This window comes from Zonotrichia albicollis, chromosome 3 (assembly GCF_047830755.1).
Source record: "Zonotrichia albicollis isolate bZonAlb1 chromosome 3, bZonAlb1.hap1, whole genome shotgun sequence".
NCBI classification, from domain to species: Eukaryota; Metazoa; Chordata; class Aves; order Passeriformes; family Passerellidae; genus Zonotrichia; species Zonotrichia albicollis.
The window spans coordinates 67,053,791-67,069,890 of NC_133821.1; the positions used below are offsets into that span (position 1 = coordinate 67,053,791).

Sequence of the window (16,100 nt, forward strand, 5' to 3'; positions counted from 1 at the left end):
CATTGTATTTAACAGTTGCTTTTGGTCATTCTTTAGGTCAAACTAGCTTGTGGAGAAGCGAATACATACAAGAAACCCAATCATGTAATGTGACTGACTGGTTTTGAATTTGCTTGCCCTGCTGTGACTCCCCCCCCCCTTTTCTTTTACTTCTTTTCTTGGCTTTGCTGTGCAAATTAAACATGATAAGCTTCAAAGATTTCTGGCTTGTAATGCAGATTAAAGTCTACTGAGACGTTAGCTTGAAAAGTCACTTGATGTTCTAAGAACTATTTTTAGTCCAAAGCAACTGCATAGCTTTAAAACTTCACATGATTTCAGAAAAACAGAGAAATAAAAAAGAAAAGGAGACCCCCCCCACACAGGTATTTCTTCCTATTGCCTCTAAGATGAAGTAACTTTAATATTATTCTTGCTTATTAAACCTCATGACTAGGCAAATGAAAAGTTATCAACACTATGTGGGCACATAATACTTTGTTCTCATATATTGCCTGTGAAGTGAAAAGGCATCACAGAGTTTTTTGCTAAATTTTAAAATACTTTAAAATATTTTAAAATACAGTGATGTGATTTAGTTTATTTCTTAAAACAGATTTTTGGATGATCTTCTAAAATCTAAAATAACAACAAAATAATTTCCAGATGTAGAATATGATGGTGCATAAATGCAAGACTCAAGTTTCTTTATGAATTTCAAGTCTTTCTTTGACTTCATTTACAGATCATGTAAGAAAATAGATGCAGGAAGTGTAACATCTTCTAATCTTCACTGAGCAATTTTTTTTCAGATAAGAAGTTCTGTAATGTCATTTTCCAAATACTGAGGACTGAGGCCAAGAGCATCAGATGCCCCAAATGCTATCCAATGCCAGTATTAACTTTGAGAAACATTACAAGCTAACAGCACTGTTGTTCATGTGCATGTAAAAAGCTCAGATTTTTACATGTCTTCAGATGTTCTGATAGCCTCATAATAGATCAGCCTCCTTCCTAAAGAAGGAACCTCCCAAGTAGCCCTGGAAGAGTGTTATAAAGACTGAGCTATATTTTCCTTAAAGCATATTTCAGCCTGTCTGTTATCCCTGTGCACAAGGCTTTTTAGGAGTCTGTATGAGATTCTGTGGCTTTCTTGGGGCAATTTCAGTTGTCTTCTGATTTTAGTTAATGAATGTAACTAGTGATACAGGAAAGGTGACTTGGAGACCAACTTCTTTATTCATAAAATAAAGTAGTGAAACTAATCAGAAACATGCTGGAACAGGAGTTTCCAGACTATACTGTCTCCAAAGGCAGCACTTTGAAACGCACAAAATATTGTGTCTGTTATTGTTTATTCTCTGGCTTAGGGGCAATGAAACACAGACTCCTTAAAAACCAAAGTAGACCAGATTCTGCAGTTTAAAAACCTCAACAAAACAGACAGTGATTCTTTACTTTTTATTGCAAATGGTATGTAGGGGAGGAACTACACCAGTTTCACAAGAAGAAGTGTACCTCATATAAGTTTGTATAATTCTGAAATCCTTTGAAAGATCGATTTCATCAGGGATTTTCCATTTATTTCTATGCTAGACTGGACAGTAGCTGGGAATGACAGGTTCAAGCTTGTATTTCCCTGGCTGTTTAAAGGAAATGTAATACAGTTCCTTCGGACAGACTTCAAATGCAAAAATGCAACTGTAAATGCAAACATAAGGGGTTTTTTTCAAACTTACATTCTGTAATTTGTCAATGATAAAATCTGGTTCACAAATACTTTTGATCTAAAAAGTATGTACAGTAGGATATTTGCAAGACCTCATTGCATCAACAAATACCACAACCTCTTTTACACTCCTTGATATGCAGGAATCACAAGACTATTAATTATATGTCTTAGTATAATTCCAAAACTGTATGTTCTCAGTCCTCTTCCCTGAGAAAGAGACCCAAAATGTAACTGAAATCAACTGGCACACTCAAATGCAAGGAAGAACTAGATACTGTTCTCTAAAGAAATTTACAAGTTGAATAACTATGGTCCCTAATGTATATAAAATTAAGCAGATTTTCCCCCCCACAATTTACAGAAACATTGTCTGTTTCCTAATTTGTAATAGAAAAGCTATAACTCCAGATCTTCTTTACTTCTCACATACTATTTTCTTTGCTCAGTCTGACGTTCTGTAATAACATTGTTCACACTTCAATTTCAGCTTGTCTAGAAACTTGTTCCTACAAAGTAAAGTATCAGAGTTTACCTGCAAACTGGAACCTTAGTAAAACAAAATTATTTCATAAAGCAAGGGCTAATGATTCTTTCCAGCACCAGGTACTTCTTGTTTGTTTTCCACCACTTAACAGTTTATATCCTCTAACACTAATCAGTCCTTTCAACTTCAGTACACTCATCATCCCCCAAAATTAAAATCTTACCCCTAGCCTTCTACTGCTTAGCTAAATTCTGCTGTTTCAGTGGCTGCTGCCAGGGTCACTGGTGCAGAGGCCCCTCTCAGTTGTTAGCATGGGGAGCACCAGGTGAGACACCCACCTTCTGCCATGCTGATCCCTGCCTGATTTGAGAAATGTCACCTGAAAGGCAGTGGCTGTGGTTTGGAGAGTTGCTGAACCATTTGGCAGTCTTAATCTATTTAGAATAAAAGTGGAATCGTGGGCATAATAGGAATCCTACAAAAATTAAATATATAGGCAAAATGGAAGAGATATTAAGCCCCAACTCTAGATTCTGAAGCTTTCAAAAAAATCAAAAAGGTGCGAGCTCTACAGTCATCATATGACTGCAAGTAATATTAAATAAGTCCGGAGAGATGTGTTCATCGAAGTAGCCCGACCTATGCATCTGTCTTTAACATAAGGCCAAGCATGTTGAATTACTGACATTTGAATACATTGGCTGCTAAAATTACTTAAACTTTCAGCCAACATGGACTTTGGAAGCTAAGTTGATAAAACATTTTTTTGAGCTGTTGAGGCATTTGTTCTTTTTTGCATTGCTTACGCAGAAAGCCTTTCTAATCACTCATGTTGGAAAAACATGGTAGAAATATGAATAGAAAGAACTGTTGCTTTTGCTGTGCTGCTCTAACATTCTGTGGTTTGCTCTCTCTTACTTTCTCTGCTGTTCATATCACGTCATCTGCTGTTTACCCAGTGTGTTTCTGCTGAACATAGAGTTATGTACTTACTGATAAATAAATATTGACCAGAATGACGACCAGAATGACAACCAGAATTTACTCCTTTTCAATTATATTTTAAAAATTGCTTTAATTAGAAAAACATCCTGGCAGAAACAAACCACTGAATCCCTGCATTGCCAGGTAAAGCTGCACCCTCCTTTGCAGATGTGGGATGGTTTTCAGAAGCAGAACAGTCTTTAGAAACACATCAGTCCAAGGTCTCTGACCCATGGTCTCTGATTCGGCTAAGTGCATGTTTATTTTTACATTTTTAGGGATGCTTTTCTTGCTAGTAACCAAAAACCAGTAAAAGTCAGAAATCTGAAGTCATTCCTTACTTCAGAGTTTACATGGGCCAGCAACTTGAGAGGTTTTGTGTAGATGAGCTGAATCTGCCTGCTCTCTAACAATGTAGGAGATTTTTTTGAATCTTAATGTCTCTTTCTTAAAGCAGGGATCTTTACAAGAAAAGGAGGAGAGTGATCTGGACTTCGTTTCCTCACAAAGTCCCAGTGTTCAAGAATGGCTGGCACAAGCAAGAACTACTCGCTCACAGCAGCAGCAGAGTACCCTGCAGCAGCAGAAAGTTGGTGTTCTGCCTTTCTTTTACTCCCATCTTTAGATTGCACTTAATGCCATAGCTGAGCCACTCTTGTTAATATTTTCACGGAAATATTAATTTTTACACTGTTTCATACTCACTGCTTTGGTAATGATGTATCTAAGTTCCCTGTCTTATATCTGCTACAGGCAGGCTAGACTTTCTGGATGACTATGGTCAATTCACATAATCAGTAGAATAAGATTTGTCCATCAGCAGAATAAAATTGAATCAACCCTTTAAATTACTCTAAGGAGAGATGAAAATACGCCAACTTTGTCTTCATACAAGCAAAGATACACATATTACATTATATATTGTGTTGAATGATTTGAAGATACTCTCACTAGGGTAGGTTCCATAAACTACATTATATCAGTTAATTAGTTCAGTAATCCAGTTTATGAACTTAATTTTGATATATCCCTGGCTGGAGATTTTGAACTTTTGGTGTTCAAGCAAGCCATTTCAGAAGTAGCTCAGATAACTTTGCATGGCAGTAACAAGGTAGACATATCCTTCCAAGGCAAAACCAGTGTGTTTGAGATTTGTTCTGTTTTGTGTAACTTGCTGTGCTAGGAGCTGGAACAGGAGCTAGAAGAGCAGAAGAATCTGCTTCGGTCAGTAGCGTGCCGCGGAGGAGAGATCCTAACGCAGCAAAGCTCTACTGAAGGACTACCCATAAGGTGTGCTTTCATGTGTTGTTCCAAAAAGTAAATTTCTATGGCTATACTTTGTCATCCCTATGCTTACATCCCTCTTCTGCTCGTAGTCCTCTAATTTTTGTTTTGTCTTTTGTACAGCACCTCGGCTGCTGGAGTCCTGGTTGATAATTCAGGGGTCTGATAATACAGTTACACAAACTGTTTTGTGAGAATAGATCACTTCCAGCATTTAGAAATGCCCTTTATTCTTATTAGCCCAAATCATACTAAAATTAAAGGCTAGCAAGACTCACTAGACAAGCAGTGCCTCAGTTACTGTAACTTTATGGACCAGCACTGGTGTGTGAATCACATCTACCTCAAACATTGGCATCTGCCATTGTAACCAGATCTTCCCAGATGAGATACTCATTGCTTGATTTTATTTTTCCTGCAATTAGCAAGTATTTTTTTTCCTTTTGAAGCCTTAATTTTAATGCCAGAAAGTACTTAACCAGTTTCCTTCTGTTTGAGGCTTACTTCTTGTGATGATCAAGTGATGGTGTACCATAGAAATAAATAAATTAAAAAAAAAAAAAAAAAAAAACAAAAAACCCCACAAACAAACCAGCAAACAGAAAATTCTGACTGTGATTAACTGTTTACCAAAGCTAAAGTCATATGCTTGTCCTTCATTAAACTATGTCTACCATTTTGAGAAAGGAAGTGAGGAAGGAGTCAGATAAAATATTTATTTTAATTCATGCTTTGAACTACAACCTTTTTATAGGTTACATTTCAATGTAGTATATATTCAGTCTGGTTTGGGGATTTTTTACTTATTTTGGGTACTTGCAACTTCAAACAGTATTTTCGAAAGTACATTTTGTTTCATCAGATAAGAACTTCTTGCTGTTCAAACCAACCTTTGTCTTATTTTCAAAAAAACAACACCAAAATTAACAAGTCAGAGCTTTAAAAACTAGCATTTAATTTAAATGTAGAATTTCCTAATGGAAAATTATAACTTTATATGTTTGTAACTTTTGCATTTATTAAACCTTTATGCTTCTTCATATTCAGTGAGAAGCCTGATGTACTTTCTGAGGAAATAGTCTTAGAAGGTGAGAAGCCATCATCTGAAGAACAGATGAAGAGGAAATGGGACAGCCTAAACCAGGAATTCAGTACCAAGCAGAGACTACTCCAGAAAGCTTTGGAAAAAGAACAGCTGGTAGCTTTTTAAAATTTCTCTTTCCATTTTCTCTTTGAAAGTATTTGTTACAACAAGAGGTGCAATATGTAGATCCATTAAGGTGCTGTAGTTAAGGCATGAAATATGGAGCAATTTATTTTTGTGACACCTTTAAAAACTGTTACATACTGGCACCAGCACTGCTCATGTTCAAAGTGATTTGAATTGCACTACCATCAAGTTAATGAACTAGAAAGGAAGAAAGAGCTCAGACAAAATGTTTATCTGCTTATCTAACTCAGGATAATTCTGTAGCAAATCATCACTCTGGAATTGATCAGTACTCTGGCAACAGCTTAGAGGAAAACTGTTATTTTCATTTTGAATTTATTGGTTGCATTCCATTCTTGATCTTAGTGGGTGAGGAATTTTGGGAACAGTATTTCTGCTGGAAGAAATGGGGATTAATCAATTAAACTGGGGACAAACCAAAGTCTATATTAACATACATCTTCCATTTTATTGTTAAGATACCCAAATTCACTCTTCTTTGTATAACACTCCATGAACCAACTTCCAAAGTTCTAAATACCTTGTATTAATTAAAGAGTAATTGATAATATTTTTTATAAAAGCTAATAATTTTTACTTCTGGCTACAAGCATTTATCCTGTATTTCTAGTGAACCTCCTGTTGAGTAATATTTATGCAAAATATTCATGGCATGGAGCATTTGTGGGAGGACCATGAGCATTAGCAGGTGATAGCCTCAGTCAGCAGGGAGTCTATACAGCTGAATTTTGTGCCCTACATATGGTAGTTGCATCCTAATTAGTGCCTCTCTCTCCGCAGCTTTATAGCAGACCTAACAGATTAATGCCTGGAATGCCTTTGTATAAGGAGGAGACACAGGATGAAGATAAATCCTTAGTGTCACCAGTGCTGGTTGAATTGAATCAGGCCTTTGAAGATGTCTCATCTGAGGTAATTTTAAGTTGTCTTTACACCTGTCCTACAGCTAAGCCACAATAACAGTGAAAACTCCTCCAGCTATGACCTGGAAATCCAGGCCTTTCCCAAATATTAGAAGTTAGGAAGACTGTCTTGTACTTCTGGGCTGACTCCTGTGCTTCCTTTTGCCCAGGCTGGACGGCTGGATGAGACCCTGCATCTGGAGCAGAAGCTGTATGAGGGCGTCACTGCCACGTCCGTGTGGCTGGATGGGGTGGAAGAGCAAGTCTTTGTTGCTACAGCTCTGTTGCCAGAAGAAGAAACAGAAACCTACCTCTGCAAGCAAGAGGTGAGGAATCCATGAGTAGGAGTTTCTTTTAATTGCCAATAGTAGTGTTTAGAACAAAAGTGTTAGAATCCTGGATAAGTGACATGTCACTGACATAATCTCTGTGTAACTGCAGCATTCTGCAGTTGACCATGTAGAGAATGTTGCAGAAAGCATGGACTCTTTCTTCTGTTTAACATCTAAGTATTAGCTAACACCACATTATCAAAATTGAAACTATGTAAAAAGAGGGAGGGATACTGTAGGATATAGAAACAGCACAGGTTCATCAACATTAATTAGGGGTGAGGGAGGTGGAAAAAATTGAGTGGTGGCGGGGGGGGGGAGAGAGGCAATAGAACAATGAAGGAACAATGGAACAAAGGCAATAGAACAAAAGGAACAATGGTTTTCAACTGAAGAGGATAGATTCAGACAAGATACAAGGATGAAATCTTTCAAAATGAGAGTGTAGAAATGCTGGAGCAGGTTTCCCAGACAGGATGGATGTCCCATCCCTGGCAGCATTCAAATTCAGGCTTGAGATGGCTCTGTGCATCCTGATTTAGTTGAAAATGTCCATATTTACTTCAGGAGAATTGGACTAGATGACTTTTAATCCAGCCCTGATGTTTCTGTGGCTTTACATTATTTTTTTCCAGCACTTGTTTTTCCTAGGAACATGGAATATTTTTACTATCAGAGATTAATGTAACTTCCATCTTTTTCTAGTATATGTGTATACCAGCAATGTAAAAAAAAAATCACTGCATCATTGCAAAATTGACTATGGTTATGGCAATGTTTGCCTGCTTTCCAGAATGTCTGATTGTCACTTCTGTTTTTCCACAAAATTAGACTCTTGCCAAAGAAATCAAAGACATAACAGAAGAAGTGGATAAGAACAAGAATTTGTTTGCTCAGATATTTCCTGACAGTAGTGATAAGAGGGTTATTATAGAAGACACTTTGGATTGCCTCTTGAGAAGACTGTCCTTACTGGAGACAGTGGTAAATCAGAGATGCCAACAGATGAAAGGGCAGCTGCAGCAAATCATCACATTCAAGGTATGAGGTGATGAAATTAACAGAGGTCTATGTCAAATGGAGATATAAAGGCTGTGAATTTTTGATGCCAAATGAAAAGAAGAAGGTTGTCACAGGTTTTTTATTGAAAAATCAAACTCTTCAAACTTATGCAAAATTTCATACTAATAATTAATCAAAATTTAAACTCTCCACTAGAAGGCTTCTTCAAATCATGCAATTATTGTAAAGTGATAATCTTTCCTTGCTGTCTCCTCCTGCTGGCATTACATAAAAGGAAGTCTATGTTGTGCAAGTATTAAAAAAATCTGATAAGTGCAGAAATGTGCACTCTCAGAAAATTTTGAACAGAGTTGAGAAAAGCTTTCAGATCTTACTTGGTCTCTACCTTATCTCCTATTATTATTATTATTGTTATCATTATCACTGTCATTAATATATAGAAGCCCTTCAGTAGGGTTTATTTTTAATCAAAACCCTCATAAATTAAAAAAAAAAATCCTTGTGTCTTTAGATTAGGGTCATCTTTTCATAGATTTTTACTACTAGATTTCCTTTCAAACTCCATAATTTTCCTGTGCAATCTCCCATTTTTCAATGAAAGACTTCTCTTTGCTGATGACATCAAGGTTGATTAGAATTCATTGCATTATTCTTAGAGATTTTCAGTATTTAAAATAATTATTGAATGTAAAAATAAATACTAAATCATTAATGTACCTCCTATGTAATGCTGAAAGTCTCAGAAAAATGTGCTGTTAATTTACTGTTGTAATGAGTGCAAGAAAAAATGATTGATTGTATTTCAGCAAAATTGTTAAGTAATATTTATGTGTCTTTTCTGATAAAATATTCTAAAATTTTCAGCTTGTGGTTAGCCCTGTAATGTGTGGAGGTCTTGTTTACTTATGTATTACATTAGCTCAAGTTTGTATTTAAAACAACTTGCCTTAAAAAGTAAAACCAAGCTTGCTTACAATCATATGTAGTTGAATAAACTGTACAAGATTTATTTTTTTTACAAGGAGGTAATGACCCCTTGGTAATTAATCATTTAATTTGAAGACAAAAATAGAAGTGCATTCACAGGATATGTTTTAAATATGAATTGCTTCAGCTCTTAGTCTCCATAGCTGGATTTTCAGCAATATTAAATGTTTTGCATTGGCTAATTATGATGCTTTTTGAATAATTTTGATGCTGTAGTGTTACCATGTAATGTTTAATGCTTTAATCTTTTTGAAGCATGGAATATTTTCCGCTTGTTTTGTGCTGCAGTTAGCTGTAATTTGTTGGTTTTGTCTCCTGCAGAATGATCTGAAGCTCATGTTTACATCAGTGGCTGATAACAAATACTTACTTCTACAGAAATTAGCAGAGGCAGCTGACAGACCAGAAACAGAACAAATGCAGGTACTACCACATATCTGTCACTTGGGGAGAGGGGAGGAGGTAAAGTTTTTATCCAAAGAATAAGTGGACTCTAGAGAACAGTTCCTTTAAATGGGAGAACATACGTGTTCACATTAAGTATAGGAAGATGTCCAAGAGTTTAGTACACGTATTTAAAAGTAAATAAAATGAAAAGTCACAACAAAAAAAAAACCTAGCTAAAGTGTCTCTCTCATCTCCCAGCTGACCTAGTACCTAGTTATGTTTATACTGGGCAGTATTTGAAAAGAGAAAACTTCAATAAACAAAAAAGCCCAGAGTTTTGCTAAATTGTTTGACTATTAAACTTTATTAAGAACCAAAGGCACTTTGCCGCTCACTGGTTTATAGTGATGTCTTTAATGTAACTCGTTTTAATTTATGCAGTAATTATTATTTCTTTATCAGGAACGGCCTAAAGAATAATTAATTATTTTATATGAAAAAGTGTATCCTGTTTTCTTGTTTCTGTTTTGCCAATGAGAAAAATGAATAGAGTATGCTAAGGTGTACTTCTTATAGATATTTCTTGTTAGTGACATCAGGTGCCAGCAGGTGTCTAAGTGGAAGAGACTTACCCTTCAGTTAAACAGAAATACTCGACTTAATATACCTGACATTCCAATTTTGAAGGAGTTTACAACTCCTGTATGAAAAAGAGAGGTTGCACTATGTCTTTCTTTTCTATCTTTTGTGATGCCAAGCATTGGCAAAAACATATTTCCAGTACTATTAATTTAACCAGCTAGGAAAACAATGTGTCAACAAAAGTAAGTGAAATTATTCATTGCAGAAAATCTCCTTTGGCTGATAAAACATTCAAATTTAAAAGCATTGCTGCTTGTTCAATATGTGGTTAGGAAAGTAAAAATCAGCCTGATTGACTTCAGTTGCATGAAGTGGAAGTTTAGTGACTGTATTGTGCAAACTCCATGCTGCTGAAAGGCAGGAGTCCTACTTCACATACATAGTTTAAAATATTTGAATAGGAAGTTTCCAGAAAGGGCCTCAACAAATCACTTTAAGTACAGGAATCTACCTCATACTTTTAATTTTTTTATAATCTACAGCAGACACCTAGGGAAGCTTATAGCTTCCTCTGGAAAAACTCATCACCTTCAGACACTTGCAGATACCAATGTGTGTTCTTAAGTTGTAGTTTTCCAAGTGCAAAAGGGGAGGTACAGGTAATTTTAACCCCATCTCAGGCTTGAAAGGAAGCTACACAGAGCTCTTTGCATTCTTACGTGGGTTCTGCTGTGATGATTGTTTGCTTGGTGCTCAGAGATGACAGGAATGACTGTTAATTAAAAAAAAAATAAATGACATTGTTACATTAAAAAAAATATTTTGGGCCCTAAAAGCAGGGAAATTCATAGCTATGTTTGGTGTAAAAAATACTAAGCATAGTATTTACATGATACTAAAACATCTTGTTATAATAAAGTAATAATGATATGCTTATTTAATTTTAAGAAAAGAACTGGACTCTCCCCATTTTTAATTAGTACATTTCCTTCATAGCATCCTTTACAATTTCAGCACATTGAAGGTGTGATTAGTTCTTAGCAGAAAAGAATCTGATCATAGGTCAGCTGCACTACTGTTGAAACTTAAAACTAAGCAATGTAATTTTCATATACAGGTCATACTGGAGGCAGAAGATGGTTTAAAGGAACTAGATACTGGAATCAGTGAATTAAAGAAGCGTATAGACAAGCTACAAATTGACCAACCTTCTGTACAAGAGCTGTCTAAGATCCAGGTATGGTTCATTAGTTCCATCCTAAACCTGTCCATCCTATCACATTTCTCACCTATGATATCAAAGGAATGCTTCTTTTTATTGTTCATCAAGCAGTTTAGGAAATGGGATTTTAAGGCATTTCAGTATGTATAAAAGATTATGTTCTCTCTGGTTCACCTAGTTTTAAAATTTTGTTCCTCTTCAGATTTTCTAACATCTCTGATATTATCAGTATTAATTGTAATAATTTACAAAACCATGTTTTCTGTCAGCTCTCATCCACTCCCTTTTCACACAGATGACACTAAGCATGTAAACATAAATTTGTCTGCTGAAGGCTCATCCCTGTTCTCACCAGAGTCTCATGATCTGTGGTTTAGGACTGTCTCACATCTGTCATTCAAAGCAGGAAGGTGGTAAAGGAGGACAGAGAGTGAAGTGAGACCTGAAACTGGAAACATTCCGCTTTTGCAAGAACACCTCTCTTTTCAATACATGTGGGCAATTGATCCACATCTTCTGTAAACATGTTGAAAGTCCTTTTTGAGCAGTTTGGCTGATGCAGGGGAATATTTGAGGAAATGTCAAGGAGAAGGTTTATGAATGAATTTTACCGTTTACAATAGCATAATAATAATAAATTGGAAGCAAATAAAACAGCTGAAACTGGACCATAAACTTACTAAACCAACTAGTGATAACAACTAAAAATAACTGACTAAGAAATAAATCACTAAGAAATGTGTCTCTATCCTTTTGGTCTTGGGACCTCCTCTTGATTTGTTTGGTGGTTTTTTTGCTTTTTTTTTTTTCTCTCAGTTTATGTGCCATTATGTTCTCCCTCTCCTTCATTTCAGTTTTTAGAAAAGCCTTTCTTTGGCTTTTTCTGACAGTTTTGCTTCTCACAAAATTCTGTTTAAGGCTAGGAGAGCCAGATGCAGTCTGAGGGTGGGCACTTTGTTGTAGCACTGGATGATCGTAGAGGTATTTTGGTTGTTAGAATGTCTTATATAGATCAAAAGTATGGGCTTGTTTTGGTTTTTACAGTAAGTCATATGTATCTTGCTTGCTACCAGTAAGATTCTGGGGGGAGAAGAAGGAAGCAAACCTGACTTTGAAATGCCTATGGTCTGTATCCATGGTGGAATCCCTGCAATTCTCTGCATTATAAAAAGTAAAATGAATATAGCATCTGCATTGCACGGGAGTCACTGCCTTTTGATGCATTAAGCCAAATCTTTGCTACTTACATGAGCCTTTGGAATTCTGCTATTTTTTCCCCAAATGCATGTACTTTAAAGAGTTGCAGGTCTTGCTTATTTTTTCTGTCTTTAAATGGTGAGTTAATTTATCAATGAAGTCAGTATATCTGCAAACTCTTTTTGATCTGGAAATAAATCTTATTCTGAGAGAGCAGGGCCAGTAAGGTTGCTTCTAGAAAGACCTATAAGGTGTGAAATAAGAATCACCATTGGTGCCCTTTGCCCCCCAGGATAAGTATGATGAGCTGCTGATGATCATTGGATCCAGGCGGAGTGATCTGAATCAGAATATGGCTCTGAAGAGGCAGTATGAGCGGGCTTTACAGGACCTGGCTGACCTGGTAGAAACAGGCCAAGAAAAAATGGCTGGTGACCAGAAAATGATTGTTTCTTCCAAGGAAGAGGTTCAGTCACTACTTGAAAAACATAAGGTAAGAAATCAGGACTTATTTCAGGACTAGTAGTGACTGTAAGCTTCTTGTCATGCTTGAGCCCCGGTGGGAAACTAAGAACCACACAGCTGCTTCCTCCTTATGTGTTCCTTCATTGAGGAGAAGGAGAATCAGAAAGAAAGAAATGGTAAGCCTTGTGGATTGAGAGATGAATACTAATACTAATAGCACTAATAGTAAAAATAATTGCAGTAGTCAATATAACTGTAATGGAGAGAGAGAAATAAATACAAGAGAAATAAATAAATGGTGTACAGTGCAGTTGTTCACCACCTCCTGACCAATAGCCAGCCTGTCCCCAAGAAGAAATCAGCAGCTTCCAGACAGCTCCCCCAAGATTATATACCGAACATAATGCTCTATTGTATGGAATATCCCTTTGGCCTGTTCAGGTCAGCTGTCCTGACCATGGTCCCTCCAGGCTCCTCATACACCTCCTCACTGGCCGAGCAAGGGAAGCTGAAAAGTCCTTGACTTGGAGTAAACACTACTCAGCAACAAACAGAACATCAGTGTGTCATCAACATTATTCCCCTAGTAAAACCAAAACACTTCGCTGTACCAGCTACTAAGAAGAAAATTATCCCAGCTGAAATCAGGACACTTATGAAAAGCAAATTGCTAACCTTCTGTTCCTAAAAGTTCAGGAGCTTTTCAGAACAGTGGGCCAGACTGTACTTTAAAGCCAGTGAACTGTTCTGACACACTGAGTTTCAAATGCTTTGTTGAAGGTGAACCCAGATAGATTGCATGTTCTTCATTATTCTAGTAACAAGTTCCTGGTATTGTCCTGTCATGCTTCCTAGCCATTTCATCCACCACTCCATTTATTTTCAACAGAAATTTACATTTGGTAATAGCACCCACAAATAGGACAAGTATTTTCCACGTTTTCATTAGGCAGAAATTTTTGGGGTTGTTTATCTGATTTAATGTGGTTTTGTTTATGGAATGAGGGTCAGGATGGAATTTGTGTGGAAAGAATGACTGATTCCTTTCTTTGAATAGACCATTGTCCTCTGTAAATTATGTTGGATTTCATGAAATGTTGTGAAGTGAAAGGTTTACCCACTTCTATGTAAATACTTGATTGTACTACTTATGTCTTAAAATGTTCTTTTAGTGATAATGAATTAAGTAATAATTGAACCTTCTCTTTTCTATTCTCCCCCTCCCTCACATCTGAATTTTTCAGGAATATTTTCAAGGATTGGAGTCACACATGATCCTGACAGAAACACTTTTTAGAAAGATGAGTAGCCTTTCTCTCTTGAAGGAAACTCAGTCACATTCAGAGATAATAACACGAGCTTCAGCTGTATTAAAGCTGGCTCATAAACGAGGTGTGGAGCTGGAATACATTCTGGAGGTGAGAATTTCTGTGGCCTTTTCTATACTTCCATTCTGATCAGCCACCAGCATATTCTATAATGCTGATTTCCTGTGCTTGGACAGAATTGATGAGCGTCAGTCCATTTTGTCATACACACAAAGCACTGATAGACTACATGCAGTCTTTTCTGTTTAACTGTTGTGACCTTCAGGTGGCACAAGTTGTGTTCCTCTAAGTCTGAAGAGCTTAGCTTAGCTGGTTAAGGAGAGCATGACAGTTTTATCCATGTGTTGTTACCAAAAGTTGAACTTGGCACAGCGATGATGTCTTTTTACAGGTCCACTGGACATTTGTACTGTTATTTCTGTACTTTCACAACCACATAGCTAGCTGTAGGACTTCAAATTAAAAAAAAAAAAAAAGTAGTAAAATTTCTGGATACCCAGATTCACCATATACATGGATAATTTGTGCTTGTAGACCTGGATGCATCTGGATGAAGATTACCAGGAACTCACCAGACAGCTGGAGTCTGTTGAAGGAAACATCCCCATTGTTGGGTTAGTAGAAGAGACAGAGGACAGGCTTACAGACCGGATTACACTTTTTCAGGTTGGTGCTTTGTAGACATTCTCTGCAGAAAAGAGAGGTTGAAGGGATCTCTGACAGTCATCTATTCCACCCTCCCACTTGAAGCACTACAGTTGTCACAGGCTGGATCAGCAACAGCTTTGGAAACCTCAAAAGTAGGAGATCCCACAGTTGACAAGGGCAGCAGTTGCAGTCCTGCACAAAGACCTACTATAAAAGGTTTTCTGTAATGTCCAGTCAGTAACATCAACTTTCAGCTTGTCACCATTGTCCTTTTTATATTATGTGGCCCTACTGAGGAGAATTTACCTCTATCATCTTTTTAATTTTAACACAAACAGCTGTAGATCTTTGTTAGACTTGCCTTTGGCCTCCTATTTGTCAATCTAAAGCAAGCACGTTTCCCACAGCCTCTTAGTGAAGGATATATCCTCTAGGACCCTAAATAACTCAGTTCTACACCTGACTACTTCCGTCTTCCTCAGCTCAGTGAGAGATGGGGCAGAGCACAGTCTGATGGAGTAGATTTGGCCTCATCAGCACCACCTAGATGAGGATAATGAAATAATTTTATCTGGTTTTCACAGTTCTATTATAGGCCTGTGCTGTGGCTTGCCTGATAAACTGCCAGGTTAAATACACAACCAGTTTTCTTCCTGACCTGTACTGAGACACACAGCTGGTCAGCCCAAGGTGCAGATGTTGCATTTCTTCAGCCTTCCAAGGTTTCTGCTGTCTCCAGCCTGAAGTTTAGTAGAGTCTCTGGAATCAGTCTGCCACTTTTTGTCCCAACCATTCTCCCTACATTAGTGTCATCCACAGATTTACTGAGGGAATGCTGTCTGCCATGATCCATGCCATTAAGATGTTGAACTTGTTTGGATTAAAATATCGGTAATCTCTGGAGTACTCTGCCCATTGCAACCTGCCAGCCAGGCATCATGGTCTTTGATCACTAGCATCGAGACTGGTAATGCAGCTCATTTTCAGCCCACCAAAGAGTCCATTTATCCAGCCTGAGCTCTCTCTGCTGCTGGAGGAGGGTTCAGTGAGAGATGGTGTCAAAGGCCATGCTGAAGTCAGTCTGATCCACAGAAACAGTAATTTTGTTATAAAAGGCTGTTAGTGAGTATTAAGCTAAGTATCCCTGGTCGCCTCTTGGTCCTTTTTGTCACTGAAAATGGAATCCAGGAGGATGTGCTCCATGATCTTTCCAGAGAGCCAGGTGAGGCTGAACAGCCTGTGGTTCCTCAAACTTCCTTCTTCCCCAAATGCAACCAGTAGTTCAAATACAGTTTTTCTACCACATCCTGTTTCTTTGGTCTGGTGTTTTTTT

At 37.2% G+C, this 16,100-nt stretch overlaps 1 protein-coding gene across 18 annotated transcripts in view; it reads left to right on the plus strand.

The window, feature by feature from the left end:
• The window catches only part of SYNE1 (spectrin repeat containing nuclear envelope protein 1), a 293,660-nt gene that overhangs the window by 211,333 nt on the left and 66,227 nt on the right, over nucleotides 1-16,100 (plus strand). For 15 of the 18 annotated variants that reach the window (XM_074537722.1, XM_074537721.1, XM_074537729.1 and 12 more), the window contains 11 exons: nucleotides 3,634-3,768; nucleotides 4,363-4,469; nucleotides 5,511-5,661; nucleotides 6,475-6,606; nucleotides 6,767-6,922; nucleotides 7,760-7,969; nucleotides 9,260-9,361; nucleotides 11,025-11,144; nucleotides 12,619-12,819; nucleotides 14,036-14,209; nucleotides 14,654-14,785. In XM_074537722.1, the coding sequence (XP_074393823.1) occupies nucleotides 3,634-3,768; nucleotides 4,363-4,469; nucleotides 5,511-5,661; nucleotides 6,475-6,606; nucleotides 6,767-6,922; nucleotides 7,760-7,969; nucleotides 9,260-9,361; nucleotides 11,025-11,144; nucleotides 12,619-12,819; nucleotides 14,036-14,209; nucleotides 14,654-14,785 (1,620 nt within the window). The remainder of the gene's footprint in view (nucleotides 1-3,633; nucleotides 3,769-4,362; nucleotides 4,470-5,510; nucleotides 5,662-6,474; nucleotides 6,607-6,766; nucleotides 6,923-7,759; nucleotides 7,970-9,259; nucleotides 9,362-11,024; nucleotides 11,145-12,618; nucleotides 12,820-14,035; nucleotides 14,210-14,653; nucleotides 14,786-16,100) is intronic. The other 3 variants (XM_074537720.1, XM_074537726.1, XM_074537737.1) reach the window with 1 other exon arrangement.